The sequence below is a fragment of the Lepus europaeus genome, chromosome 8, assembly GCF_033115175.1.
Source record: "Lepus europaeus isolate LE1 chromosome 8, mLepTim1.pri, whole genome shotgun sequence".
NCBI classification, from domain to species: domain Eukaryota; kingdom Metazoa; phylum Chordata; class Mammalia; order Lagomorpha; family Leporidae; genus Lepus; species Lepus europaeus.
In genome coordinates this window covers 67,252,398-67,279,758 of record NC_084834.1, presented here as the reverse complement: position 1 = coordinate 67,279,758, position 27,361 = coordinate 67,252,398, and the positions used below count along the sequence as shown (strand labels likewise).

Below are 27,361 nucleotides of genomic sequence, written 5' to 3'. Positions count from 1 at the left end.
ACAAGCCTCCCTGTTTTTAAAACAATAAAACTTCCTCAGAGTATTCGCTGTTCACGGGTCTGCATTCTATTACTTGCAGCCCAGTGCATCCCAGCAGACACAATGCTCAAGGTCTGACTCTCAGCAGACGTCTGACAGTATTAACATGTTATGCAAAAGTTCTCTCTGTGACTCTAAGATGCATCTAGTCACAATTAGTGTTGGTAGACCAGTTGCTATATTAGTTATCTGCTTATATAAACCGGTAAGGGAGAGGTCAATGACTTTTGTGTAACCCAGAAGCAAGGAAAAGTATAAATGACACACTTTCAAAATGCCAAGTCTTTGCTCCAGATTTACGACTTTGTTCAGATCCATTGGGCAGGCTTCATAACACTTCCCGTCCCCCGCTACACTGTAGACCACCACCTCCAGAAATAACACAGCCCAGAACTCTTCTCCCACTGTATTTGCAGCTAGATTGTGTGCTGTGCACATGACTGAAGTTCAACCAAGGACAATATCTTTGAAACAGTTACTTCCCTTTCATCCTCTGGGGTCTGAAAATCAAGGTACTTTATCCCCAATTTCTAAAGCACAAGCTAGTGTATTTTTTTTCCAGCCATTTAAATATTTATCAGCATGTTTTTTGATGCTGGGATGGCAAAAAAGAATGAGCCTCCGGCTGGTGGTGGCAGTCCTGGAAGGCTTCAGAGGAAACGGTGTTTGAGTTAGGGGCAAATCGGGATTTAAAAGTATGAAAGGTAGGGTATAGAGTGGTCATTTCAGGGCATTTTAGAAGGTTTTGGTTTCATGAGGACGCACAATATTGCTGACAACAAGCGCAATGCACATATTATTGTCCCATTTCTGGACATAAGCCTCATTCCCTAAGCTCCAAACAATAAGGCTGACTCAGACCAGAGGACAGTGGCACTTTTCAGGGAAACCGTCAGTGCCAGCCATTGGGCCCATGTGTCTGCAGGCAAAGGCGCATTGTTGTGATGTGACAATGCTACTGATGGAGAGCAATGGGGGAGCTGCTCGGGCAGTGGGGCGATTGTTATTCGTGGGAAGCCATGAGCTCTGCCCCTGGCACGTCTCAGCCACTGTACACTTTGGAACCAGGTGGCTTCTATGATAACAGTGTCACACTGTGGCACTTTATCAAAATATACTTTAAGATGAGGAGACATTTTTCTTTGCCTGTGACATTATCTTGCAGCAGGAAATGTGAGCTTCTGTGTGTGTTTTTTTTTTCCATTTTATTTATTTATTTTTTGACAGGCAGAGTGGACAGTGAGAGAGAGAGACAGAGAGAAAGGTCTTCCTTTTCCATTGGTTCACCCTGCAATGGCCGCTGCGGCTGGCGCATTGCACTGATCCAAAGCCAGGAGCCAGGTGCTTTCTCCTGGTCTCCCATGGGGTGCAGGGCCCAAGCACTTGGGCCATCCTCCACTGCACTCCCGGGCCACAGCAGAGAGCTGGACTGGAAGAGGAGCAACCGGGACAGAATCTGGCGCCCCGACCGGGACTAGAACCCGGTGTGCCAGCGCCGCAGGCGGAGGATTAGCCTATTGATCTGTGGCACCGGCCTGAGCTTCTGTTCTGCCACCTCTAGCCCTGCCTATGTCAGACATTGCTAATCAATTTTGCCACTCTTTCTGGCCATGTCTGGTGGTAGCACTGAAGTTCTCGAAGCTACTATTTCAAGCCACTGCTTGCAGTTGCAATTTGAAATGTTTGTATTTACTGGGCTCCAACACAGCTCCATCATTTACTGGTGTCATCACCTGCAAGTTATTAAGTCTTTTCATTCATGTGACATGAGGATAATATCCGACTTGTAAAATTTGTTCTAAGACTTTTGTAAAGCAACATGAAAGTATTTTGTTAGCATTGAGCCTCTGATATACGGGTGCTCAGTAAAAGTTTTTATTGTATTACTCTTATTCCCTTACTCGTCGTTGTTATAACTGGCTCTGTGATGCATTCCTCTGTGTTGAATACCACCATCACCTCACTCATCTCACTTTGTCAGGTAGGAGATCAAGGCTAATTGCCTTTATTTATTTATTTATTTATTTATTGACAGGCAGAGTGGATAGTGAGAGAGAGAGAGAGAGAGAGAGAGAGAGAGAAAGGTCTTCCTTTTTGCCGTTGGTTCACCCTCCAATGGCCACTGTGGCCAGCGCATCTCGCTGATCCAAAGCCAGGAGCCAGGTGCTTCTCCTGGTCTCCCATGCGGGTGCAGGGCCCAAGGACTTGGGCCATCCTCCACTGCCTTCCTGGGCCACAGCAGAGAGCTGGCCTGGAAGAGGGGTAACTGGGATAGAATCCGACGCCCCGACCGGGACTAGAACCCGGTGTGCCGGCGCCGCAAGGCGGAGGATTAGCCTGTTAAGCCACGGCGCAGGCCTGCTAATTGCCTTTAAATGAAAGTCAAGGCAACCGATTTATAGAGAATTTGCTTGCTCCGATGCTTCCTATTGCAACAAGAAGTCTACTTGTATATAAGAAGGACCGTCTATCACTGAGAAACTATACATCAATTACAAGGATTTTTTTTTCCCACCAAAATAAATTTATCTCTTAATTTTATTTCCCATGGACTTTTTGAAGCCCCCTCATCTTTTGCTCCCCACAGTGCTGGTTGTATTGCTGGGCAGTTAACCAGGCCAAGGCTGCCCTGTGATGAACCCACATCCTTGTTGGTCTCTCATCTCCCAAGGGCTCAGTAGCTGCCTTCCCTTTGCTTGGAAACATACTGTCTGGTTTTTAACAAGCATTCTACCCACACTCATGGCCTGGGTTCATGGGCTGACCCCTGAGTCTCCAGGGCATCAGTCAGGGTCATCATTCCCACAGCTCTGAGGCCTGGGGAAGCTGCTCTTACACAGTGACCCTTCTGCAGCAGAGGGATACAGACCACTGGTGGCCCCTGGGGGGCAGAGCTGCTGTCTGGCAATAGTGGGAGTAGGCCAGGGTGTGGGTCAGGGAGCCCTGCAGCTGGCGCACGCACAGACAGCTCCAAACCCAGCAGGCTGGGTCCAGATGTCAACTCCCATGCTGATAAAAGTTGATCATATGTGAGCCCTTCACAGCACAAGTTTAAGTGACAGCTAGCCAGATCACAGCAGAGGATGAAATGAGTATTCTCCACCAGCACTTCGTGAGGGAGAGGCACCTAGCTCCTGTGCCAGGTACCTTTCAATCAGGTAATAAAGACTATTCTGGATCCACAGATGCAAACAAGCTGAGGGTCTGAGTTCCATGAAAGTAGATGACTACCATATATGTGTCTTTTCTCAGATGTGAGATGACACAGGATACCTAATACTCATTGGACAGTAATTGCAATATTCCTCAGGAGGACCTTCTGTGTGGTTCTACATACATCTCTGCATTGTTTGACAATTGTAAAACAACAGCATACTAATTGGTAATTTTAACATATTTATTTGAGTAAGAGAGATCGTAAGAGAGCATGCTTCCCTCTACTAGTTCATTCCCCAAATGCCTATAACATCTGGGGCAGGCCAGGGCCAAAGCTGGGAGCCAGGAACTCGGTCCAGGGCTTGTATATGATAATAACTACCTGAAGCATCACCACTGTTTCTAGGGACTACGTGAACCACAAGTTGGAGTTAGGAGCCAGGAACAGGATGCAATGCTGACATTTAGATGTAGCATGCAAGAGTCCTAAATAGTGGCTTAATTCCACTAGACGGAATGAAGCGCCTCATCACAATGGATACATTGAGTAGACAGGCTCAATGGTATACCACCTCATAAGATGTTACTAGTAAGTTTTATAGTGTGAAGTTGAGATATAACCCTCATCTGTGATCAGCCCTTGGATGACAAACTGGAATTAGAATTTATTGGGAAAAGATAGATTCATTTATTGAATCAACACCTACTTAATCTACAGCCACTATGTATCAGACATTATAGTACTCACTGGTAGGGGCAGTATCTCTAGAAGCCTATAGCAAGAGGAAAAAAAAAATGTAAATAAACAAAACTGTAGAGATAACAGAATTGGGAGTCCTGGAAGAATACTGAAAGAGTGTATGTATATGTGGTTGGGGTCCTTTTTTGGTTATATTCAAAAACAGATGCTGGAAAATTTAGAATAAAAGTTCTCATTTTCAGGTTTCAGGTTTTTTTTTTCTTTTACAAGTGTAAGTATTGAGGTCCTTTATAAAGATGTAAAGAGATTTAGCTAATGTTGGAACCCAGACTCTAAGAGCTTTGATAATTTATTTGAGCAAACATTGAATTAAAGTCTGTGTTCCAGTTTTCCAATTTGATGGCCATCTGGAAGTCACAATGGGATCTCTCAGTAAACACTCTCAGAATTCTAGAATTCTGCCTTGGGAAGAAAGGAACATGAGTATAAATCATCAACCTTTTTAATTTTTTCCATAGCAACATCAATAGTTGTTAAAAACTATTTTTATAAGATTCCTACGTTAGTCTTCAACTTAAATGTAGGCATGTTGGAATCAAAAGATGGTTTCTAAGGACTTTCAATTTTGCAATGGCAGCCACCTCAATCTCCACCCTGGTAACCCAATAACCACAGGTACAATTACTTTCAGGATTGGGCAATGAACGTGCTTTTATCCAACTCCTGTACCACCATCAAAAGGAAAAATGAGGCGTGACAGTCTTGCCAGTTGTCAAAACATGGCAACAGCTGACCCAACAGAAGCGATAACTTTTTATAAACACAGAGATGCCTCTGATAGCACAACCGGAATTGCTCTGGTTCTTGGACTCATGGCAGTTTGCAGAGCAGGCAGAATACTCTATGATTCCAGAACAGGTTAAAACAAGTAACAGTAACAGTGTACAAATCCGCTCTACTCCCTTAGATTAGGGAGAAATGTGTGCCACACAGAAGCGTGGCAACTCCGTGTCAATATCATGTCGCTTCTGACAACATGAAATCCAAATTCTAAATTTTCCACACTTGAGAACATGCATCCTCACTATAAAATATCTACTTAATTTGGCCTAGGGTTTATGTCTTTGCAAAAACACATTCTTCAATAACAATCTAACAAACCATCAAAGTGCAAACTGTTTTTTTTTTTCCAATAAATAAGCAGTTTATTGGGGACATACATTGTAGTTTCTCTGAAAATTTACTTCCTCTACTCTTCCACTAAATATCCAAAGTGCATATAATTTCACTTTACCCTTTACTATCATTTAAAGGTCTGATAAAATAATTGAAAATACAAGGGGCTGGCATCATGGTGTACTGGGTTAAACTGCCTTCTGTGGTGCTGGCATCCCATATGGGTGCTGGTTCGAGTCCCGGCTGTTCTACTTCCGATCCAGCTCCCCGCTGTGGCCTGGGAAGGCAGTAGAAGATGGCACAAGTCTGTAGGCCCTGCACCTGCGTGGGAGGCCTGGAAGAAGCTTCTGGCTCCTGATTCCTGATCAGCTGAGCTCTGGCTATTGAGGCCATTTGGGGAGTGAACCAGAAGATGGAAGACTTCTCTCTCTCTCTGCCTCTGTCTCTCAGTAACTCTGCCTTTCAAATAAATAAATAAATCTGAAAAGATGGATTGGACATAGTCTGAATATGCATTGACAGGACAATGGTTAAATAAATTACAATGGACATAATACAGCCATAAAATGTACCAGGTAGGCCGGCGCCGTGGCTTAACAGGCTAATTCTCCGCCTTGTGGCGCCGGCACACCGGGTTCTAGTCCTGGTTGGGGCGTCGGATTCTCTCCCGGTTACCCCTCTACCAGGCCAGCTCTCTGCTATGGCCCAGGAAGGCAGTGGAGGATGGCCCAAGTCCTTGGGCCCTGCACCCGCATGGGAGACCAGGAGAAGCACCTGGCTCCTGGCTTCGGATCAGCGAGATGCGCCGGCCGCAGCGGCCATTGGAGGGTGAACCAACGGCAAAAAGGAAGACCTTTCTCTCTGTCTCTCTCTCTCACTATCCACTCTGTCAAAAAAAGAAAAAAAAAAAAAGTACCAGGTAGATTTGCATTAAATGCTGACATGAAATAACCCTAAGGCACGTGTTATAAGAGTGAAAAAAGAAGTAAGCCAGTCCATATGGTATAGTGCAGTTTGTGTACATTTTTAAAAGGTTATGCATGCATGTTTGTTAAACAACCATTGAAGGAAAACCCTTCACGGTTTTAAAAACGACTTTTAAGATTTTGTATAACATATGGATAAGGACAGATAAGGTATATTCATTAACTGCTAGACTAATGAAATGCTGCATGTTGCAGTGTGCAGTCTATTGAGGCTAAAGGTTTCCTGGAAGAAACAGTAAATGAGGAAGTCCTAGGACACAAAGATACCATCCTAATGGATTACATGGTCCCCTGATGGATAAACATCAGGCAGGGACACATTTAGTGACTGTCACCTCTGCCTACCACCAATCCCTTTGATGAGTCAGAAAACTTTGGTCTCCAACAAGCAACTGACTGAGTTTGATACGATGGGTTGGCTTTGATCCACTTCATGATATGTTGGTTTATTCTCTTAACTTCTTTTTATTGTTTTAAAGAATTATTTTTTTCTTTGAAAGACAGAGTTACAGAGAGGTAGAACCAAAGAGAGAGAGGTCTTCCATCTGCTGGTTCACTCCCCATATGGCCACAACGACTGGAGCTGTGCCGATCCGAAGCCAGGAGCCAGTACCCAGGAACCAGGAGCTGCTTCTTCCGGATCTCCTACGTGGGTGCAGGGGCCCAAGCACTTGGGCCCCAGCACCAGGCCATAGCAGAGAGCTGGATCGGAAGAGGAGCAGCTGGGACTAGAACCGGCACCCACATGGGATGCCAGCGCTTCAGGCCAGGGCTTTAACCCACTGTGCCACAGCGCTGGCCCTTATTCTCTTAACTTATAAAATTAACTCCGATCTTTTTGTTAAAGATTTATTTATTTGAAATGCAGGGCAATTGACAGAGTGCAAAACAGAGATCTTCCATCTGCTGGTTCACTCCCCATACGGCTGCAACAGTCAAAGCTGGGCCATGCTGAATTTAGAAGCCAAGAACTTCATAAAATTCTAGTGTTGGCCAAAATATAACTAAATTGGAACCTTTGTGCACTGTTGGAGGGAGAGTACAAAGACACTGTGGAAAACTGCATGGCAGTTTCCACCAGGAAATTAAAAATAGAATACTCAAGGGGCCGGTGCTGTGGCGCAGTAGGTTAGTCCTCCACCTGTGATCCTGGCATCCCATATGGGCGCCGGTCCTAGTCCTGGCTACTTTTCTTCGCATTCAGCTCACTGCTATGGCCTGGGAAAGCAGTAGAAGATGGCCCAAGTCCTTGGGCCCTTGCACCCATGTGGGAGACCCGGAAGGAGCTCCTGGCTCCTGGCTTCAGATCAGCGCAGCTCCGGCCGTTGCGGCCATCTGGGGAGTGAACCAGCGGACGGAAGACCTTTCTCTCGGTCTCTCCCTCTCATTGTCTGTGACTATCTCTCAAATAAATAAAAATAAAATCATTAAAAGAATTAGAATACTCAAGTAACTCAGCAATCCCATTTCTAGGTACATATAACCAAAAAAATTGACAGCAAGGTCCTAAAGACATATTTGTTTATGCATGTTCGTTACAGCACTATTGACAATAATTAAGACAGGGAAGCAACCCAAGTGACCGATGATAAGGAATGGAAAAACTAAATGTGGTACAAATGCAAAATGGGATACTATTCAGCCTTCGAAAGAAACGTCTGATGCATGCTATGTAGCTGAGCCTTGAAGACATTAAGTACAGTCACAAAGCGATAAATACTGTATGACTCAGCTTACAAGGAATCTGAAGCAGTCAAATCTGTAGATAAAGGGATCAGTGGTTTTCAGGAGCTGGGTGGAGGTGGAAATGGGGAGTTTTCTTTAAATGGGTACAGAATTCCAGTTTTACAAGATGATAAAGTTCTACAGTGTTTGTACAGCAATGCAAATATAATTAGCACTATAGAACTACACACATAAAAATGATTAAGAAGATAAGCTTTATGCTTTTTTTCCCTATTTTACCTCATCAAAAGCACTGAATGAGGGCCTTGGATATCTCTGCACCTCCATTCCTGTTCCTTAAAGTTCAAAGGTTCTAACAGTGAATGTATTAGCCTGAAACACGTGATCGATCACTCAGGCAGGCAGAGTGGGGTGCACACAAGCATTTTGGCACTGAGGTGGGAACAAGTGGACTAGAAACACTGAGCACCGGGACCACACAGCCACCGCCAGCATCCTGCCGGACAGTGACTCAGCACTTGAATCTACAAAGTGCATGTGTTCATAAGGAGTACTGAAAAGAGTAAACCTTAGTGCAAGGATCCTGGACCTTGCTACGAAGTACAAGAGAGGATGTGGCTGAAACCAGAACTGTCCTCCATAATTCATCATATTTTACTACATATGACAAGCTGTATCAAGTTTTCATTTGGACTCAATCGACATCCACAAATCTTGTTGGCAACTCCAAGGGAATCTCACATTAAGGAAGCCTTTCAGGTATTGTTACATGTAAATAGCAGAACTAGTGACGCTTCCCTGAATACGGAGACAAGAAGCTAGGCTCCAACCTGAGCAAATCTGATTCTGATTCTGATAAGGTAAACTGTTACTATTTGGCTTTATTTGCTTAAAAGAATTTATTCTGTGCCTCTGTATTTTAGGTTATTTTTAGTATCAAGGGATTAAGTAAAGGGGTTGGCATTGTGGCACAGCAGGTTAAGCCATCACCTGCAGTGCCAGCATCACATATGGGTGCCAACTTGAGTCCTAGTCGCTCCACTTCAGATCCAGCTCCCTGCTAATGCACCTGGGAAAGCAGCAGAGGAGGGAACAAGTGTTTGGGCTCCTGCATCTGAGTGAGAGACCTGGATGAAGCTTCTGGTTTCTGGCTTTGGCCTGGCCCAACACTGGTTGTTGTAGCCATTTGGGGAGTGAATCAGTGGTTGGATAGGGTCTCTCTCTCTTTCCCTCTCCTCTCCCCCGCCCCACCCCATAAATCTGCCTTTCAAATAAATTAATAAATCTTTAAAAAAAGATAAAGATGCAAGAAATCTATTTTCACAAAGTCTATATTCTAGAGGAGACTCACAAATACATAAAAAAAAAATCACATAATGGTTTCAGGGAGTGGTAAGTGTCATAATGATAAAATGGGGTGAGTGACAGTGTTTAAGGACAAGAGCAGGGAGGTCTTCTACTGAGATGACAAGGCATCTCAGAAGAGGTAACACGTAATCTGAAAATGGACAAATGAAAGGAGTCACTCCAGCATGATCTAGAGAAGAACATACCCATCAAGGAAACTGACAAACTTGCAAAGCATGAATAAACTGGGCATGTTGGACATTCGAGGCCAGCGAAGCTGGTGGTGTCAGGGCTGGAATGAGAGGCAGTTTAATAGGTGAGCCACAGGTGAGGATCAGAGCTTCTAGGACAGTTCAGTATTTTATAGGTCACCAAGACAGAAATATTAATAATTAAAAATAATACAACTCATTTTACCCTAACTGCACTGTACAAGTATTGGAAAGACTGGTTTTAAAAAATAAGTACTGCGGCCGGCGCCGCGGCTCACTAGGCTAATCCTCCGCCTTGCGGCGCCGGCACACCGGGTTCTAGTCCCGGTCGGGGCACCGATCCTGTCCCGGTTGCCCCTCTTCCAGGCCAGCTCTCTGCTGTGGCCAGGGAGTGCAGTGGAGGATGGCCCAAGTGCTTGGGCCCTGCACCCCATGGGAGACCAGGAGAAGCACCTGGCTCCTGCCATCGGATCAGCGCGGTGCGCCGGCCGCAGCGCGCTACCGTGGCGGCCATTGGAGGGTGAACCAACGGCAAAAAGGAAGACCTTTCTCTCTGTCTCTCTCTCTCACTGTCCACTCTGCCTGTCAAAAATAATAATAATAATAATAAAAAATAATAAGTACTGGGACTGGCGCTGTGGCATAGCGGGTAAAGCCACCGCCTGCAGTGCCTGTGTCCTACATGGGTGCCGGTTCGCGACCCAGCTGCTCCGCTTTTGATCCAGCTCTCTTCTGTGGCCTGGGAAAGCAGTAGAAGATGGCCCAGGTCCTTAGGCCCCTGCACCCTCATGGGAGACCGGGAAGAAGCTCCTGGCTCCTGGCTTCCTGGCGCAACTCCGGCTGTTGTGGCCAGCTGGGGAGTGAACCAGTGGATGGAAGACCTCTCTCTCTGCCTCTCCTTCTCTGTGTAACTCTGACTTTCAAATAAAGAATAAAATAAACCTCTAAAAAAATAATTAAGTACTTTATTTGAGAGGCAGAGAGACAGAGACTGAGCTCTCAGATGCCCACAATACCCAAGGCTAAAGCCAGGAATGCAGCAGAGATCTCTCACGTGGGTGGCAGGAACACAATTATTTCAGCCATCAGCCGCCACCTCCCTGGATCTGTACTAGCTGGAAGCTGGAATTTGGAGTGGAGTTCAGACTCAAACCAAGGCACTTCAATATGGGACATGGGCAACTAGCAACGTAACTGGCTAGATCAAATGCAAACACCACTGGTAGGAGCTAACCAGGAGAGTTACATGATATGATTTATATTTTTTGAAGATAACACAGGCTGCTATATGGAAAAGGGACTATACTATATTAGTAACAAATATGCACAATGATAATGTTAGTAAATTTTTATTATTATTGTAATATAAATGGTCAGAGAGGACATTTAGAAAGATACTTTATCTCTCACTTCCAAAGGAAATGATGGTAGCTAGTACATGGTGGCAATGGATATGCATTTTGGTCTCATGGGGAGTTGATAGGACTGGCTAAAAACAGTTTTATAAAACCCCACTTTGGGGGCCGGCGCCGTGGCTCACTTGGTTAATCATCCACCTGCAGCGCCGGCATCCCATATGGGCACCGGTTTCTAGTCCCGGTTGCTCCTCTTCCAGTCCAGCTCTCTGCTGTGGCCTGGGAAGACAGTGGAGAATGGCCCAAGTGCTTGGGCCCTGCACCCACATGGGAGACCAGGAGAAAGCACCTGGCTCCTGGCTTCGGATCGGCGTAGCTCCAGCTGCAGCAGCCATTTGGGGAATGAACCAACGGAAAGAAGACCTTTCTCTCTGTCTCTCTCTCTCACTGTCTGTAACTCTACCTGTCAAAAAACAAACAACAACAACAACAAAAACCTCTATTTTGAACTATGTTGAATTTCAGGTAGACAGAACATCTAGGAAGGCACACATAGACTAATGAAACAAGGACTCGAAGAGATGGGGAAACTTACATGTGCATGTGTTTGGAGGGGTGTGGGGTGTCGTGGAGACATTGCCCTCATAGGATGTCACAGGAGGGGATTAGATGCTATTTTGGGGTTGCTGTGCCTCTCATGGCTCTGCAGAGATGACATAAGGCTGACCAGGAAGCCCACTTAGATAATTACTTCCTGAAGTGAAAGGTCGCCAGCGCAGTGATGCTATCTCAGGTGCAAGTCCATGATGGGGGAGAAGGTGGCTGTAGAATGTCCAAAGCACACTAAGAAATACACGAGGAAGGAGCAAGTACGCCGAGCAGTCCAAAGAGACACAGTCTGATACCCCAGAGGGCACGTCATGCACTGTGCTTGTCACCTGCTGAACACATCCTGATGGCCTTTAGCTGCTCGGTAGGGACGGTTCATGAAGGAGGCCCTGGGCTCTGGGGTGGGGGAAAGACAGTCCTATCTGAGGGACACAGAAGTCCTGGAATGATAAGGAAATTTTACTGGACGGCAAATCGCAGAGGTTGTTGAATATGTAGGCTTCCAGGCTCTACCTTCAGTGGCTCTAATGTAGTTATTCATATTAATCTTCTGAAGACTTTATTGGTTCAACTTTTACATTTTTTCTTATTTACCTGTATTTAATCAACGTGCAATTGTACATGTGAGGGTGCTTCAAAAAAAGATTAAAAAGATTAGTTTATTTTGGTACAAACATTTTACAGACCCACAGTTTTTTCAGACTGTGCATTTCTGCAAACACTTTGAAGGCCCCTCCTAGTGATGGATATTCCAATACCTGTATACAGTGTGTACTGATCAACTCAGGGTGATTAGCACTTTCATCTCTTTACATTTCTATAAGCTTTCTTATAATTCTGAGCAAACTATGTAATAGGTTATTGTGAATTATAGTCACCCCACACCAGAACCTATTCCAGCGGCTCCAATTTGGTAGCTTTGAGGGAGGATCCTGGAGGAATTTTTAATCACCATTCCAGATTTTGATGCAAGTGGCCTGCAAGTCACACTCGCGCCAGCCCCACAGCAAAGTTTTTCCATCTCGGATTATGAAAGTACTGAAATAGTCCATGATTTTGAAATATTCAAGGGACTTCTCCATTTCTAAAAATGCGACCCCCCCTTTACTAGCATTCTCTTTGAGGGACTGCTGTGAGGAAGAGTGAGACAGAGGCTATATCAATTTAGATATGCCATCTAAATGGGTTTTCAGGTTTGGAAATTCAGAAGAAAGTCTGTAACTTTCTGTTTTCAATAGATGGAGCCTGTTCAACTTTAAACCAGGGCCTGCTTACATATTTTTGGAAGAAGAATTTTCTGAACAATAAACATCTTTGATTCAATATTGAGAGTTTCCACTCCCTCCACCCCTGGCGCCCACCTGTGGGGAGGGCTTGATGAATTACCTAACAGTCAAAAGTTTGGCTAACTGAAATCCTCAACCCTTGTATTACTGCAGCAGCCTAGGAGTGGATGAGCCAGATTTTCTGAGTTTTGATTAGATTGTTCTCTACGTTGTATTCTTAGTAGTCAAAGCAAACAGACCACTTCGGAGCAAATCACTCCTTTAGAAATAGCTCTTATAGATTTTAGACACTACTCTTGCACCTTGACTCATAATTTTTTCCAAGTCCAGAGTCATTTGAATGGCCTGACAACTTGGCAGTTCTAAAGAGTAATTATTCTCACGCTTGGACTTGATCCAATATAGGAAACAAGGAAAGACTTCCGGAAGGTTTCCAAGCCCCACCGACCCTGGCAACAGACCTGTGTCTGCCAGAGTTTCAATGGGTTTCTTAGTGTGCACCTGTCCTACTGTCACTGCAAAGAGATTTACCTTCACCTTGTCCACATACTTAATTAAACCACAGCTACACTTTTAGGGTTAAGGAACAAAAAGATTCATGGTGGGATGAAGGAAGAATTTAAATGGCTCTAAATATCTTCAATACTTCTAATCAAAGGGATTTCTTGTAGCTTTGTTTAGTCAAAAGTTTGCTCATTTTGTCCTTTGTAACCAGAGTCAATTTGGTTGTTTTGCTTTTTTTCAGATTCTAGCCTTTCTGAAAAAAAAAAAAAAACTTACAAATAGATGGTTTTACTAAACTTTTAATGAAGATTTTTTTAAAAGATGTTTTTATTTATTTGTAAGTCAGAGTTACACAGAGAGAGGAGAGGCAGAGAAAGGGGGGTGGTCTTCCATCTGATGGTTCACTCCCCAGTTGGCCGCAACGGCCGGAGCTGTGCAGATCCAAAGCCAGGAGCCAGGAGCTTCCTCCGGATCTCCCACATGGGTGCAGGGGCCCAAGCACTTGGGCCATCTTCCACTGCATTCCCAGGCCACAGCAGAGAGTTGGATCAGATGTGGAGCAGCCGGGTCTCAAACCGGTGCCCATATGGCATGCTGGCGCTTGAGGCCAGAGCATTAACCCACTGCGCCACAGCGCTGGCCCCTTTTTAATGAATATTTCAATCCTATTTAGGATTTATAGAACATGTTACAGGTTTCTTTTTAATAAATTCATTAGCAATTATAATAGATGAAAATTATCTATTTATTTACCTTAAAAAAATTGAAAGGAAGAGATAGAGATGCAGACAGAGAAAACAGTCACGCACTAGTTTATTCCTGAAATGCCAGTAATGGTCAGGAGTAGTCTGGGCTGATACTGAGAAAGAAAAGTACAAGTGGAATATGATCTAAATGATCTATTTACATATGTCTCAACCACCACTCTTAAAAGATGTAACTTCTGCCCATTATCACCAAGAGTATTCTACACGTCTGAATACCACATATGGCTTGTAAGATGCAGCACCCAATCACTGAGTGCCTGGAGACATGACTGAATCACACGGTGTGGTGTGTGGTGGGGCTAGGCATGCAGGTGAGCAGGCACGGCCCAGTTCCTCTGCACCTGCCCACAGGAGGCAGTTCTCTTGAAAGTCAAAGAACACTGGGCTTTCATGCTTCACCATTAGATTCAGATCCAATTCTATTTGCAATCTTATCCTGTGCATGTGAATTTGAAGAAAGAAATGCAGAGTGTATTATAAAGGGATGGCAGAAAGAGGATCAATAAAATATTCATGGGTCAAGTAAAGATGGAAGGAAGTGGACATAGTCAATGTACAACAAGAAAGAAACATATGAGGCAGGAAAATGTGTATTTGCCTTTAATTTTAATAATAAGGCAAATGGCTTGGATAGGCATTTTTCAAAAGATAAAACCAAATGGTCAACAGACACATGAAAAAGTGCTCAGGTTCACAAGGCATCAGGGAAATGTAAATCGAAACCATAATGAGGATTCAACTCATCCCAGTTAGAATGGCTTTCACACTGGAATCAAAAAACAATAAAAGCTGGTGAGGATGTGGAGAAAAAGGTTCCCTAATCCACTGTTGATGGGAATGAAAACTAATATAGCCATTGTGGAAGATAGTATGTAGATATCTCAGAAAGCTAAAAATAGATTTACCATATGACCCAGCCATCCCACTCCTGGAAATTTACCCAAAAGGAAATGAAATCAGCAGATTAAAGAGTCATCTGTGGCTAGCGCCGCGGCTCACTAGGCTAATCCTCCGCCTAGCGACGCCGGCACACCAGGTTCTAGTCCCGGTTGAGGCGCCGGATTCTGTCCCAGTTGCTCCTCTTCCAGTCCAGCTCTCTGCTGTGTGGCCCGGGAGTGCAGTGGAGGATGGCCCAAGTACTTGGGCCCTGCACCAGCATGGATACCAGAAGGGGGCACCTGGCTCCTGGCTTTGGATCGGCGCAGCGTGCCAGCCGTAGCGGCCATTTGGGGGGTGAACCAACGGCAAAGGAAGACCTTTCTCTCTGTCTCTGTCTCTCTCTTACTGTCTAACTCTGCCTGTCAAAACAAAACAAACAAAAAACAAAAAAAGGTTATCTGTACCCTCATGTTTACTGCAGCTCAATTCACAATAGCTAAGATATGATAAAGAAAATGTGCTATATATATATACACTATAGACTATTACTCAGTTGTGAATGAATGAAATCCTGTCTTATGATACTGGAAACCTTACTAAGTGAAATAAGCCAGTCCCAAAAAGACAAATGCCACATGTTTCCCCTGATCTGTGGTAACTAATAGAGTACACAAAAATGTAATGTAGAAGTGAAACTGACATTTTTGAGAATTGATTATTGTTTACAGTCCTTGTCTCTACTGTTGTAGAACAGTGTTTTTTTCTTCTTACTATTTGTTGAATTCTTTACTTAGTGGAGGGTTAATCTTTTGATTATAAAAGAAACTGAAAGTATGTCATAACAAAAATTAAAAATAAGAAAGAAGGAAGAGACAGGGTGGGAGGGTGGGCAGAATGAAAGCTGGGGTGGGGTAGGAAGTATCACTTTGCTCCTAAATGTGTATATAGGAAACACACAAAATTTATTCCCTTAAATAAATCTTAACATGTTAAAAAAATGAAAAAACTTAAAAAACCCACTTTTACCTGTTTCTATGCTATGAATTTAAGAACCTATGGCCATAAGGAGGACTGAATTTCATATACATCCTAGGGGTGCCAATCAGTGAACACTCAAGTATGATTCTGTCTCTAGAGATGTGATGAAAAAAATGGGTTTGGTCTCAGCAAAACTATATGGGCGCCAAGAGCCAGAGCCAAGCTGTTCACTTGAGACTGGAAAATTTCCAGAGTTTTAACTATATTCCTATAAAAGTTGGAAACTAGATTTTCTTCCCATTTCTTCTCTCTTCAGCTCTGCAGCCTTGTCCTAGACAGTGTGTGTGTGTGTGTGTGTTGCAGCAAGCTAGTATAAACTCCAATTTAAAGCTAAGTCCTTTCCAAGAACCCAAATCCTTGCCTCCTGGATAAGACAGCTCTGAATAGCTAATGATTCAGAATTTCTGCAAAACATAAAGCATTCTATTAAGCTGTATTGAAATTTTCTGCTCCAGCTCTGGGTTAACACAGATACCAGGAATCAATGAACAATCTCTTGCAGCTGTTTTAATCACCCTGCATAGTCACTAAGTCAATGACATTCATCTACATCTCAAAACAAAAAAAATATATAAAAAGCCACCTACTTCTCTACCATTGTACTCTTAGCAATTCAATGAAAGCAGTAATAGGAAATCATTGCTTTATTATATTGTTAGGAAACTGTGGTGTGTGAGCAATGAGGTATTATGTCCCAAATCAATCATTTTAATTACATAGACTGAGGTCAAAACCACAGGGCTCTGAAAATTCTAAGAACTACAAAATGACAAAGCATAGTGATGACTGCTTGCACAGCACAGCCTCCAGAAAGCACAACAATTTAGTGAGAAGTGATACTAAGAAGGGATCAAACAGTCCACAGCAACTCGCACTAGCGAAATTCCTTGAAACAAATGGTAGGAAATGAATTCCAGGGAGACCTCGTTACCAATTAGCCGAAACCACCTACTGGCAGCACTGGCTAGAAGAATTGCTGGTTGCAGGGGAGGAAAACTGGGCTTCCTTTGCCTTATGCAAGACTAAGTGAGATGCAGGCCACCTGTCAGTACAACAGCATCATCAAAAATAGATGAGCAATTACTATTTGAAGCTCTTGGTTGAAACACATAAAAATAGAGATTTCACGAAATTGTCAATACTTCCAGTGCTGGGATTGTAAGCGACCTGCAAGAGTTATTTCACATGTGAAAGGCATTATATTCAGGAGTGAGGTTTTCATTGACTTAACAGCAGCAGACAGGGTACATGACCAGTGTTTCTCCACCAAATCCTGACCCATTTCTTTCCTACTTGCTCCACTCAACTCCATATCTTGAGGACAACCAGACTAACAAGGAAGTGTCATCTAATTCTCTGCTCATTAATAGTAATCTCTAGGATAAAAACTCCAGTACTTTTCTAAGCTATTTTATTTATTTTAATGTTTTCACTTGCCAATCTACCACTGTGGTTACCTTAGCTCAATAAAAATATCAGCATCATTTAATACCTTCCAGAGTATGTAGTTAGGAAATTTCATAAAATGTTCATTCCTTAGATCTGAAGGATTTGGTTTTTGTTAAAGATTTATTTGTTCATTTGAGGCAAAATTACAGAGAGAAAGGGAGAGAGATCCTGCATCCACTGGTTCACTCCCCAAATGGCCACAACAGCCAGGACTGGGCCAAGCTGAAGCCAGGAGCCTGGAGCTCCATCTGGTTCTCCTGCGTGGGTGTAGGAACCCAAGCATTTGGGTCGCTGCTTTTCCAGGTGAATTAGTGGGGAGCTGGATCAGAAATGGAGCAGCCAGGACTTGAACCAGCACCCACACAAATACTGGGGTCGCAGGTGGTGGCTTAACCCACTGCACCACAGATGGCCAACCCCTGAAGGGTTTTATAAAGTATCCATTTTCTAGTTCAAATTCCTGTAGCTAAGGACACACAATCAAAGCAAACCCTGCTAAACCAGAAGGATCCTTTAAGGAATTTCAAAGTAAGATTGTGATCCCTAACGCATTCTTTTTTTTTTTTAATTTATTTATTTATTTATTTATTTTTTGACAGGCAGAGTGGACAGTGAGAGAGAGATAGAGAGAAAGGTCTTCCTTTTTGCCTAACTCATTCTTAATTCAAAACAATTAACAAATGCTACAGGTGTCATTAAACTTACACCCTCAATTATCTTACAACTCGTCTAGAATAGTCATGCTATTTTCAACCAAGTTTCAGGAGAGCTATAGAATTCCAGCTATTTAAATAAGCATGGTAAAATGATTTAAAACATCTTATGGGACCAGCACCGTGGCATAGTAGGTTAATCATCCGCCTGTGGTGCCAGCATCCCCTATGAGCACTGGTTCGAGTCCCAGCTGCCTTCTTCCAATCCAGCTCTCTGCTATGGCCTGGGAAAGAAATAAAAGATGGCCCAAGTGCTTGGGCCCCTGTACCTGCATTGGAGACCTGGAAGAAGCTCCTGGCTCCTGGCTTTGGATGGGCGCAGCTCCGGCCGTTGCGGCCATCTAGGGAGCGAACCAATGGAAGGAAGACCTTCCTCTCTGTCTCTCCCTCTCACTGTCTGTAACTCTACCTCTCAAATAAATAAAATCTTAAAAAAAAAAAAACACATCTTACATGTCAGTTGATCTTACAGGTGTTGCAGCACCTGTAAGATCAAGGTATTATGGAAGTCATATTTTTTCTGAACTCAGATGTATGGACTGTATTATAGATAATTAAACTGATAATAAAAACATTTTAACAGTAAATGTCTGTGGGGAGTGATATTAAAGACTTGGAGTGTGAGCTTTTCTGTGGTTTTCAGTTTTCCTGCACAGAAAATCCTCACTAATATAACTGTAAAAGGAAACTGTTTAATAAACACATACTTGGTGGATAGCTTTTCCAATAGTAAATATGCAAAGCCTGTCAAGTCCAGGAACACATGAGGAGAATGAGAAGCCATCCTGTGTCTACGCGTATAGAAACCTGCAGTTCTTTGTCGTGTTTGCACACATCACACTGACAGTGGTCTCAGCAAGCCTGCAGAAACAGGACGGCCTTCAGGTCAGTGCTGATCAGCAACAGCCAAGCAAAGGACAGGCCAGACCTGTCTACTGTGACTGACGCCCACAGCACCATTTGCAAAGTAAAGGGACATTTCTGGGCTTCTCACCAGCAAGCCCCCAGTCACAGCGCATCGGGATTCTCCCTCCTTCTAGGACATTTTTAACTTTAAAAGGCAAAAATATCATGCATTTACTTAATGCATTATTATTTTCCTAGAAATACCAGAAACTCCCAGTAGTGAGTCCCTGGATTCCAGAGAAAAATGGAAACATGTCTCTATTTCTCCATTTGGAAAGAAATGTAGACCATTGTTAGTAAGTTTCCTCTCTTCATTTCCTTTATTTAATTTTTACAAAGAAATATTTGTTAAGTACCCACTTGGACACTAGAGACACACCAGGAAATCAAGTAGATAAAAATCCCTGCCCTTGGGGCTGGTGTTTGTGGCACAGCGTGTTAAGTTGGCTGGTTTGAGTCCTGGCTGCTCCGCCTCTGACCCAGCTCCCTGTTAATGCATCTAGGAAAGCTGCAGTGCTTGTGCCCCTGCCACCTACACTGAAGACCCGGATGGAGGTATTGGCTCCTGGTTTTGGCCTGGCCTGGCCCTGGTTCTTGCAGACACTTGGAGAGTGAAACAGTGGACAGAAGATCTCTTCCTCTCTCTCTGTCTTTTCCCCTCTCTGTCATTGCCTTTCAAATAAAAAAATAAGTAAAATCTTAAACAATCTCTGCCCTTGTACAACCTATAGTCTAATAGGAGAAGACAGATAATAAATATATAGAGTAGGCTAGAAGGTGATAAGTGCCAAGGAGAAAAAGAAATCAGAATCAAATCAGACAAGGGTGATAAGGAGGCCCCACCAAGGCTACATTTGAGCAAAGATCTACAGGAGTTGAAGGATAGGCCTTTAGAGATCCTGGGTGAAGTGTGCTCCAGACAAGGGCCCAGGAAGAAGCCTTATTAGTGCATTTAAGAAACAGCAAGGAAGTCAGGTGACTGAAGAAAGGAGAGAGGAGGCGAGGTCAGGCAGGCAGAAGGCCAGCTTATGCCTGGCCTTGTAGGCATATGGGAGCTGCTAATGTTCTACAACATCAATCCCTGATTTCTTGAAGCATGTCTTCTGTGTGTTCTCTGGTAAAGTCCAACGTTGCCAAATGAAGACTGGACTAAGGTATGCTGAGATAGTGGATAGAAGAAATAGAAAGAGGAATAAAGTGAAATTACTAAAAGCACGATTACCTGTGACTGGAGAATTGGCCAAATATGAGATTTGTATTCATTAATTCAAGAACTGTGTGCAGAAGGTCACAAGGCACAATTCTTTTTTTTTTTTTTTTTTTTTTAAACAGGCAGAGTGGACAGTGCGAGAGAGAGACAGAGAGAAAGGTCTTCCTTTGCCGTTGGTTCACCCTCCAATGGCCGCCGCCGTTGGCGCACTGTAGCCGGCACAGCGCGCTGATCCGAAGGCAGGAGCCAGGTGCTTCTCCTGGTCTCCCATGGGGTGCAGGGCCCAAGCACTTGGGCCATCCTCCACTGCCTTCCCGGGCCACAGCAGAGAGCTGGCCTGGAAGAGGGGCAACCGGGATAGAATCCGGTGCCCCGACCGGGACTAGGACCTGGTGTGCCGGCGCCGCTAGGTGGAGAATTAGCCTATTGAGCCACGGCGCTGGCCACAAGGCACAATTCTTGATTCAAGGAACTCAAAGTCTCCCAGGAGGTACACCACTACACCAGTCTATAGTCTGGGTAAATGATGAGATAGCAACAGAATTCGTTGAAAGCTGAAATAGGGGCTGAAATGATCCCAGAAGCCCTGACAGAGAAAAAAATTCTTCATTAAGCCTAAATGATAGCTAAGATCCAGAGGGAAAAACAATGGAGGAAAAATGGAGACAGAGGAGGCACCTTGTATTCAAGGGCATGAAATCAGGACTGGGCAAGACATGTGTATTTTGTGGGCAATGGACCACGTACATCATGCTGGCTTGGATGGAAAACTCTGCATATTGCAGTGGTGATACAAGGTGGGTCAAGATGATAAATTATGGCTGGATTGATGTTTTCACCTATTGGCATAGGAGTTTCAAGTAATGTTTAAAGATGGAAATGATATGACACAAAGAATAGCTTGGCTGGAGAAAGCATTTGAGGGACTCTGATAGGTTGTTACAATACTGAAGATGTGAAGTAATGCAAACCAGTACTGGAATTTTTGGTGAGGAAATGAGGAAGTAAGACAGATACCCAAGATGTTAAAAAGAGAATAAATGTAAGTTGGTGACTGGTTCAATGAGAGTTATTTGCAAATAAAAGCGTTTGAAGACTTAAAAGATGTTCACTAGGGTGAGATAAATTTTGATAAGAGAAATAAAGATGAATCTAGTTTTAAATTTGAGTAACGATGAGTCAAATGCTCAGAAATGTAGACAGGAGATGAAATTTTGGATGAGAGGGTCAATATGAAAAATGAAGGTGTGTTAGCTACAAGCTCGCAAGTGTTCACTGGTTTTCTGACTTTGGTTGTTTTATGAAGCCAACATAATTTCTCAGTGTGTTACATATAGAATATCATTTGATTTATCATTTAACTTGGGGCATTTTTTAGAGTGAGAGGGGAGTGACTATTAATAACACTGAGAATGGGCATAAAACCAAGACCACCCAGAGAAGGCCAGTATGTAGACTCCTGCTTACGTACTCTATCTTACTTTCAAAGAACAGAAAGTTGTCATTTGTTATTTTTATTATTGCTCAGGTTTTTCTTTTCAAAAAATTTTATTGATTGATTTACTTGTTTATCTGAGAGACTGACAGACTGAAAAAAGGGGGAGCATCCATCTACTCTCACTCCCCAAATGCCTGCATCAATTGGTACCAAAGTCAGGCTAAAGCTATGAGCAAATAACTGAACTCGGGTCTTCCACTTACGTAGCAGAGATCCAGCTACTTGAACCATCACCACTGCTTTCTGAAGTGAGCATTTTCGGGAAGCTGGAATAGGAGCAGAGCCTGGACTCCAACCCCGGCACTCAATGTGGGACACAACTGAGCCATACCCCTGCTCCTGCTCTTGATTTTTCAATAGGAGTGAGTTAAGAGATTCATTTCGTGTCCCATTACTGTGGTTTGAGACTAGGCGGATTCCACCTGGCAGAGATTCCAGTCTCAGATAGCTAGAAACAAAGACAATGCTAACGAAGTAGCATGTCATAAAACTCCTGTATGACCTACTGCTAATGATTGCATGACTACTGAAGTGTGGAGGGCAGAATCAGAGCTCCTCTGGGTGGCAATGGACCTTCTGATGTAACGTCCCAGTTGAAGCAGCATTTTAGTAGAGTCCTCTTTGGGAAGCAGGGAAAAAGTATGGAGGATGTATGAGTATAGGGACACGTGCGATGCCTAGGCATGTTATGATAGACAAAGAATGTTCTTTATCGTGAAACTGCATTTGTTCGGTAATTTGGTTACTTCATGTCTAGATTCACAGAGTAACAAAACTGATATTGATAAGAAAAATTAGCAGAATGGTGGAGGGATATCCTGTAGTTTTCAGATTGAAAGGGATTCAAATACAACTCAACATGACAAATCCGTCATCTTTCAGACTAGACATTGTCCTCTCCAGTTATGAAAATGCTAGCAGGATAGCAGGGTGTCCTCCAATAAGGGAAGCCAGCACTGGGGGTGTTAAGTAAACGGCGAGGTATTTGCTTCTATTGTTTTGGGCTTTTCATGCAGTGTGAAGGCTTTGCACCTCTCAGAGCAAAGGGAAGCCAAATATGTTTTGAAATGATTCTGTGACCTGAACTTCCAAACAACCAGTGAGCCTCATGTCATCTGGCTTCCACGCTCTTCCTGCATCTCGGCTATTTTCTATCTCAATAAGCAAACATCCAGCATTAGTAATAGTATCAGAAAAATCTGACTCTGCAAGGAAAACTTCTATACCTTCCATATTCAGAAAAGCAGGTTTTGCTTCATTTGTTTTGAATGAAAGATGACATACCACAGAAAAAAGCATTACTTCTAAATCTCCAGTCCCTTAGAGCCAAGCTCTCTGTAATTTCCTAATAAATAGTAGGCAAATCATAGGTAAAAACATGTCTCCTCTGCTTTCCAAAAAAGATAAGAATTGTGTTTTTCTTCAAATATCACCTTAAATACTTGACACAAATTTAAATATATTAATGGATAAGCTAAAGATGTCTACTAAGAGCAAAATTTATGTAAATATTATACTACATATCATTCTATATTTAGCCTTTTTCATTCTATAATTCTTTAAGCATAAAGGAGCCTCAATATAGTCTTCCAAGCATGGAACTAGAATTCTAATATCAATGTTTTCCAAAATCTAGTTCAGAAGATCAAGATCAGAGGGCTGACTCTGTGGCATTGCAGGTAGAGCCGCCTCCTGCAGTGCCAGCATCCCATATCTGATCTAGTTCTCTGCTATGGCCTGGGAAAACAGTGGAAGATGGCCCAAGTCCTTGGGCCCCTGCACCCAGGTGGGAGACCCAGAGGAAGCTCCTGGCTCCTGGCTTCAGATCAGTGCAGATGCGGCCATTGTGGCCATCTGGGGAGTGAACCAGCCGATGGAAGACACCTTTCTCTCTCTCTCTCTCTGCCTCTCTTTCTCTCTCTATGTAACTATGACTTTCAAATAAATAACTAAATCTTTTTTCATATTTTATTTATTTTTAGAAAGCTTTTATTTAATAAAAATAAATTTCGAAAGTACAACTTTTGGATTATAGCAGTTCTTCCCCACCATACCCACCCTCCCACCTCTACTCCTGTCCCACCTCCGACTCCCTCTCCCATCCCATTCTTCATTAAGATTCATTTTTAATTATCTTTATATGCAGAAGATCAACTTAGTATATACAAAGTAAATATTTCAACAGATAATAAATAAGTCTTTAAAAAAAATCAAGATCAGATTTTATAAAACCCTAGACTGTGCAGGATAGGATATTTCTAGGTAATTCTGGCTTTTAAAATTTTACACAAAATGTGATCCATGGGGAAGTAAAGGAACTAACAGAATTAAGGAAATGGAAAATGAAATAAGAACTTTCAGTCTAAAAATGATAAAGTATTGATAATGCCCCTTGCATGTGCACTGTGAGATAAAGTGAGATAAAGTAAATGAGTAACTACTGCCAACATTGGGAACTTGGATTTTTGGCATGAGTGGGAGAAATAAGAGGTTAGTTAAGTAAGGCTTTTCTCGACCTAAATTTGAATTGGAGGTAGCAGTATCAACTTTGGATATATTTCATTTAAAAATGCTAAGTTTCCATTTCTGAAAGGCTTACAAATAACAAAAAAGCACCAACTACCACCCCCAGTATTCAGAATGGTTTTAAATATTATCTTCCGCCCCCAAAGGAACTAGGGCTCTTTGGAGAATGGCTGATCCCAGTTCTGAACAACAGAACTGTGGGTTGGAATATCTTCCCATACAAAAACACAAATAAAGACACCAGCATCAGAAAGAGTAGTTCTAGACTACAAAACATCAAAAATCAAATTTAACTCAAAATCACTGACGCATAGAAAGTATAAATACATGAGTTTATCATGATACTTAAGAGAACAAACTTTATTGCCCATGGGCAGTTAAACAACTTTATTTAATGGTAAATATGGGCAAAGAATCGAGCATTTATCCAGACTTTACCAAAACCATGCATATTTCAAAAGAACTAAAGAGCTGATGAAAGCAAATTTCTTCTTATAGAAAGTTTTGTCAAGTATTAAGCCTAAATATAACCAACCTTTTAGATCTACCTACCAATTCAAAACATACTGGGCACACACGAGCCAATTCCCTTGGTAAATCCTTTTTCATAAACTTAACAAAGATTTTTGAAAACATGAAATACAGGGTTTAGAAGAAGGCAATGAAGCCAAACCCAGTGTGGGGAAACTACAGAGTAAATGGTTTGGTGTCTTCAAGAGGTTGGAAATAAGAGGAAGAGACAGAGGGAGAGAGAAGGAAGAACACTCCAAGTTAAAATAAAGTTATAAATGGAAATCTGCAGATTTTATTTGATAAGAATCTTAATGATGAACTTAAAAATCATTTAAGAGACAACTGGAAAGGTTTAAACATTTCATGAAAAAGTCTAATTGTTAGTTTTTATGACTAACGAGACAATTATTAGAAGACAATGATAAAGTTTTCTTTCTTTTCTTTCTTTCTTTCTTTTTTTACAAAAAAGCACTATGTTTCAGCCATGGTGTCGTTTCTTTCAGAGTTATTACCTGCACCATTTGGTGGTAAGGGGGACTCTGCAGGGTAAAGAGGAAACATGAGTTGCCAAGAGCTGAAAACCCTTTAAGCTGGGTCACCAGTGCACAGGAGCCACTGTGCACTTTTGACTCTCAAATGTCTTAAAGGCTCCGGGAGCAATGGAAAATTGGTAAAATGCAGAAAGACCTCCTTGGAAGAGAAATCCCGTCCCTCTTAAATTTCTAAATATCATATATGGCTCAAGCTTTGTCAACCAGAGACATGAATTAAAATAGAAAAGCTACTTTGCTTTACAGAATCATGATCTGATATAGATTTCACTGGAACAGCATTTAGTGACAGATTCAAAGCATGGGTACATCCAACGTTACAAAGTGCACTGAAATAAAAAGTGTATTTAGAAGTGGTGAGAACATGGGTGTTTCCTTGCCGGGATCTAACACAGTGCATCTCTATTAATGCCAATAGTTTAACGGCAAAATCCTATTCCTGCTTGATCATCATTAGAAGCTGTGACTAATGACCTTTTTATTATGATACCAACTGTTTCTGTTTAACAGAACAGTTACCATACAAGATGAGAAAATACAAATGAATACTTATAAAAATTGTAGCTCATAGTTTTATAGTGTATCAGAATTTGCCCCTCCCCCTCCTCCACCAAGCTTAGTCATAAACATGCTGCTTTTGACAAGTAAAACAGAAGAACAGGTGTCTTTTGTTAGTGCAGTAGGTAATTTCTGGCACATGGCTGGACACCAGCTGCATGCTAATGGCCAGCTCATCAATACGATGACTGGAAATGCTCCTTAAAGCCTCAGGAGGAATATGTCTGCATGTTGGCTGACAGCTATGTCTGGAGAGACGAGGCTTGGTCCTAAAAGGCTCTTTGTTGAGATCTGCAAGGTGCACACTGAGAACTAGCTACATACACACATGCTCGCAAGTCAGGTCAGGGAACAGGGATGGAGGATGTGACTGGAGATGCATAGCCAAAGCGCTCTCTGGTCTAGTGGAGCTGACGCAGACAATGCCTGCTCCTTCTTCTGCCTGGGTGCCATTTTTTGTATTAAATATTAGTAACAGCATGCTTATGACATCTGAACTCTGCTAGCCAACGGATTCCAACAGTTCCCTCCTGTGGCTTTCCATTTAAATACAAATGTATTTATGCAACAGAAGTAATGAAAGTCACACATCGCTTCTAGTCCTAACAGATGAATGAGATTACTGCACTAACTGGATCAGGGCATGGATTATTAGACAGGGAAAGAGACGACTTGAGAACTCAGAAAAGAGTTTGAGTAGATCGTGGCGAATCCGGTTGCAAATTCATGTTCTTTCTCATGCCATGCCATCAATGCACTGAATAATCAAAAATATCAGATATAGAGTAAAATGTCCCATAACTGCTTTCTGATGAAATAGAATGACTTTATTAAGAGGAAAAAAAGGGAAAGAAAACCTACCTGAAGACTGCAAGGGTCAGAGACCAGAGCACTAGCGGCTTCCTCAGTTCAAACTTCGCCCGTTTGTTCATTAGGTGCCTCCCACCAAATATAAAGGCAGCATACAGAGCAGAAAACAGGAAAGATTTCTTCCTATAAGCAAACAAACAAATGAAACCTTAGGAAACAGAATCCTTTATTTTTGTTTATTAGGAAAGCATCAACCTTTATGCCAGTTTCCCTCAGTGTAATCGAGCACAGACCCTTGGGAAGGCAGCCCTTCAGTGAAGACAAGCGCCCAGGTGCTGAATGGAAAAATCCCTCGATGAGTTAGTTCATACGGCAAATTAACGGACATGTCCTTGTCAGAGCTGTCTATAAGGCTGCTTCCAAAAGTTTGTGGAAAATGAAAGGAAAAGACAAGGTTACTTTGGTGCAACAAAATTCAAAGTCCATATACAGGGTTTTTTTCATAATACACATTTTCCATGAAATTTTTGAAGAATCGTCTTTTCTTTTTAGGCTTTATGATTCAAATTTCAGTAACAGTATGGCAGTAGAAAAAGTTACCTTTTCAATGACAGGATTGATTTTTATTCTTTTGAGTTTGTTAAGTTGATTTTAGTAAGCGATATGCTTAAAAAACATTGAATAGCAGGACTGTCTTGGAACAAGAAAGCCATTTAAAGGTGTCTCTTCCTAACAGGCTAATGATACTAAAAAAGGAGCTTGTATGCAACCTACATGACTCACGACTTCTCCAACGTGGATTCCTGAAATCCTCTCTGCCAAAGATGTCAAGTACTAAATTTCAATACTATCATCAGGGATAGGCATGACTGTCAGGTATGAATGCA

At 42.6% G+C, this 27,361-nt stretch overlaps 1 protein-coding gene across 4 annotated transcripts in view; it reads right to left on the bottom strand.

Moving 5' to 3' along the window:
- ELOVL6 (ELOVL fatty acid elongase 6) overlaps positions 1-27,361 on the bottom strand; it is a 135,258-nt gene that overhangs the window by 12,867 nt on the left and 95,030 nt on the right. For all 4 annotated transcript variants that reach the window (XM_062199741.1, XM_062199739.1, XM_062199740.1 and 1 more), the window contains exon 3: positions 26,526-26,657. In XM_062199741.1, the coding sequence (XP_062055725.1) occupies positions 26,526-26,657 (132 nt within the window). The remainder of the gene's footprint in view (positions 1-26,525; positions 26,658-27,361) is intronic.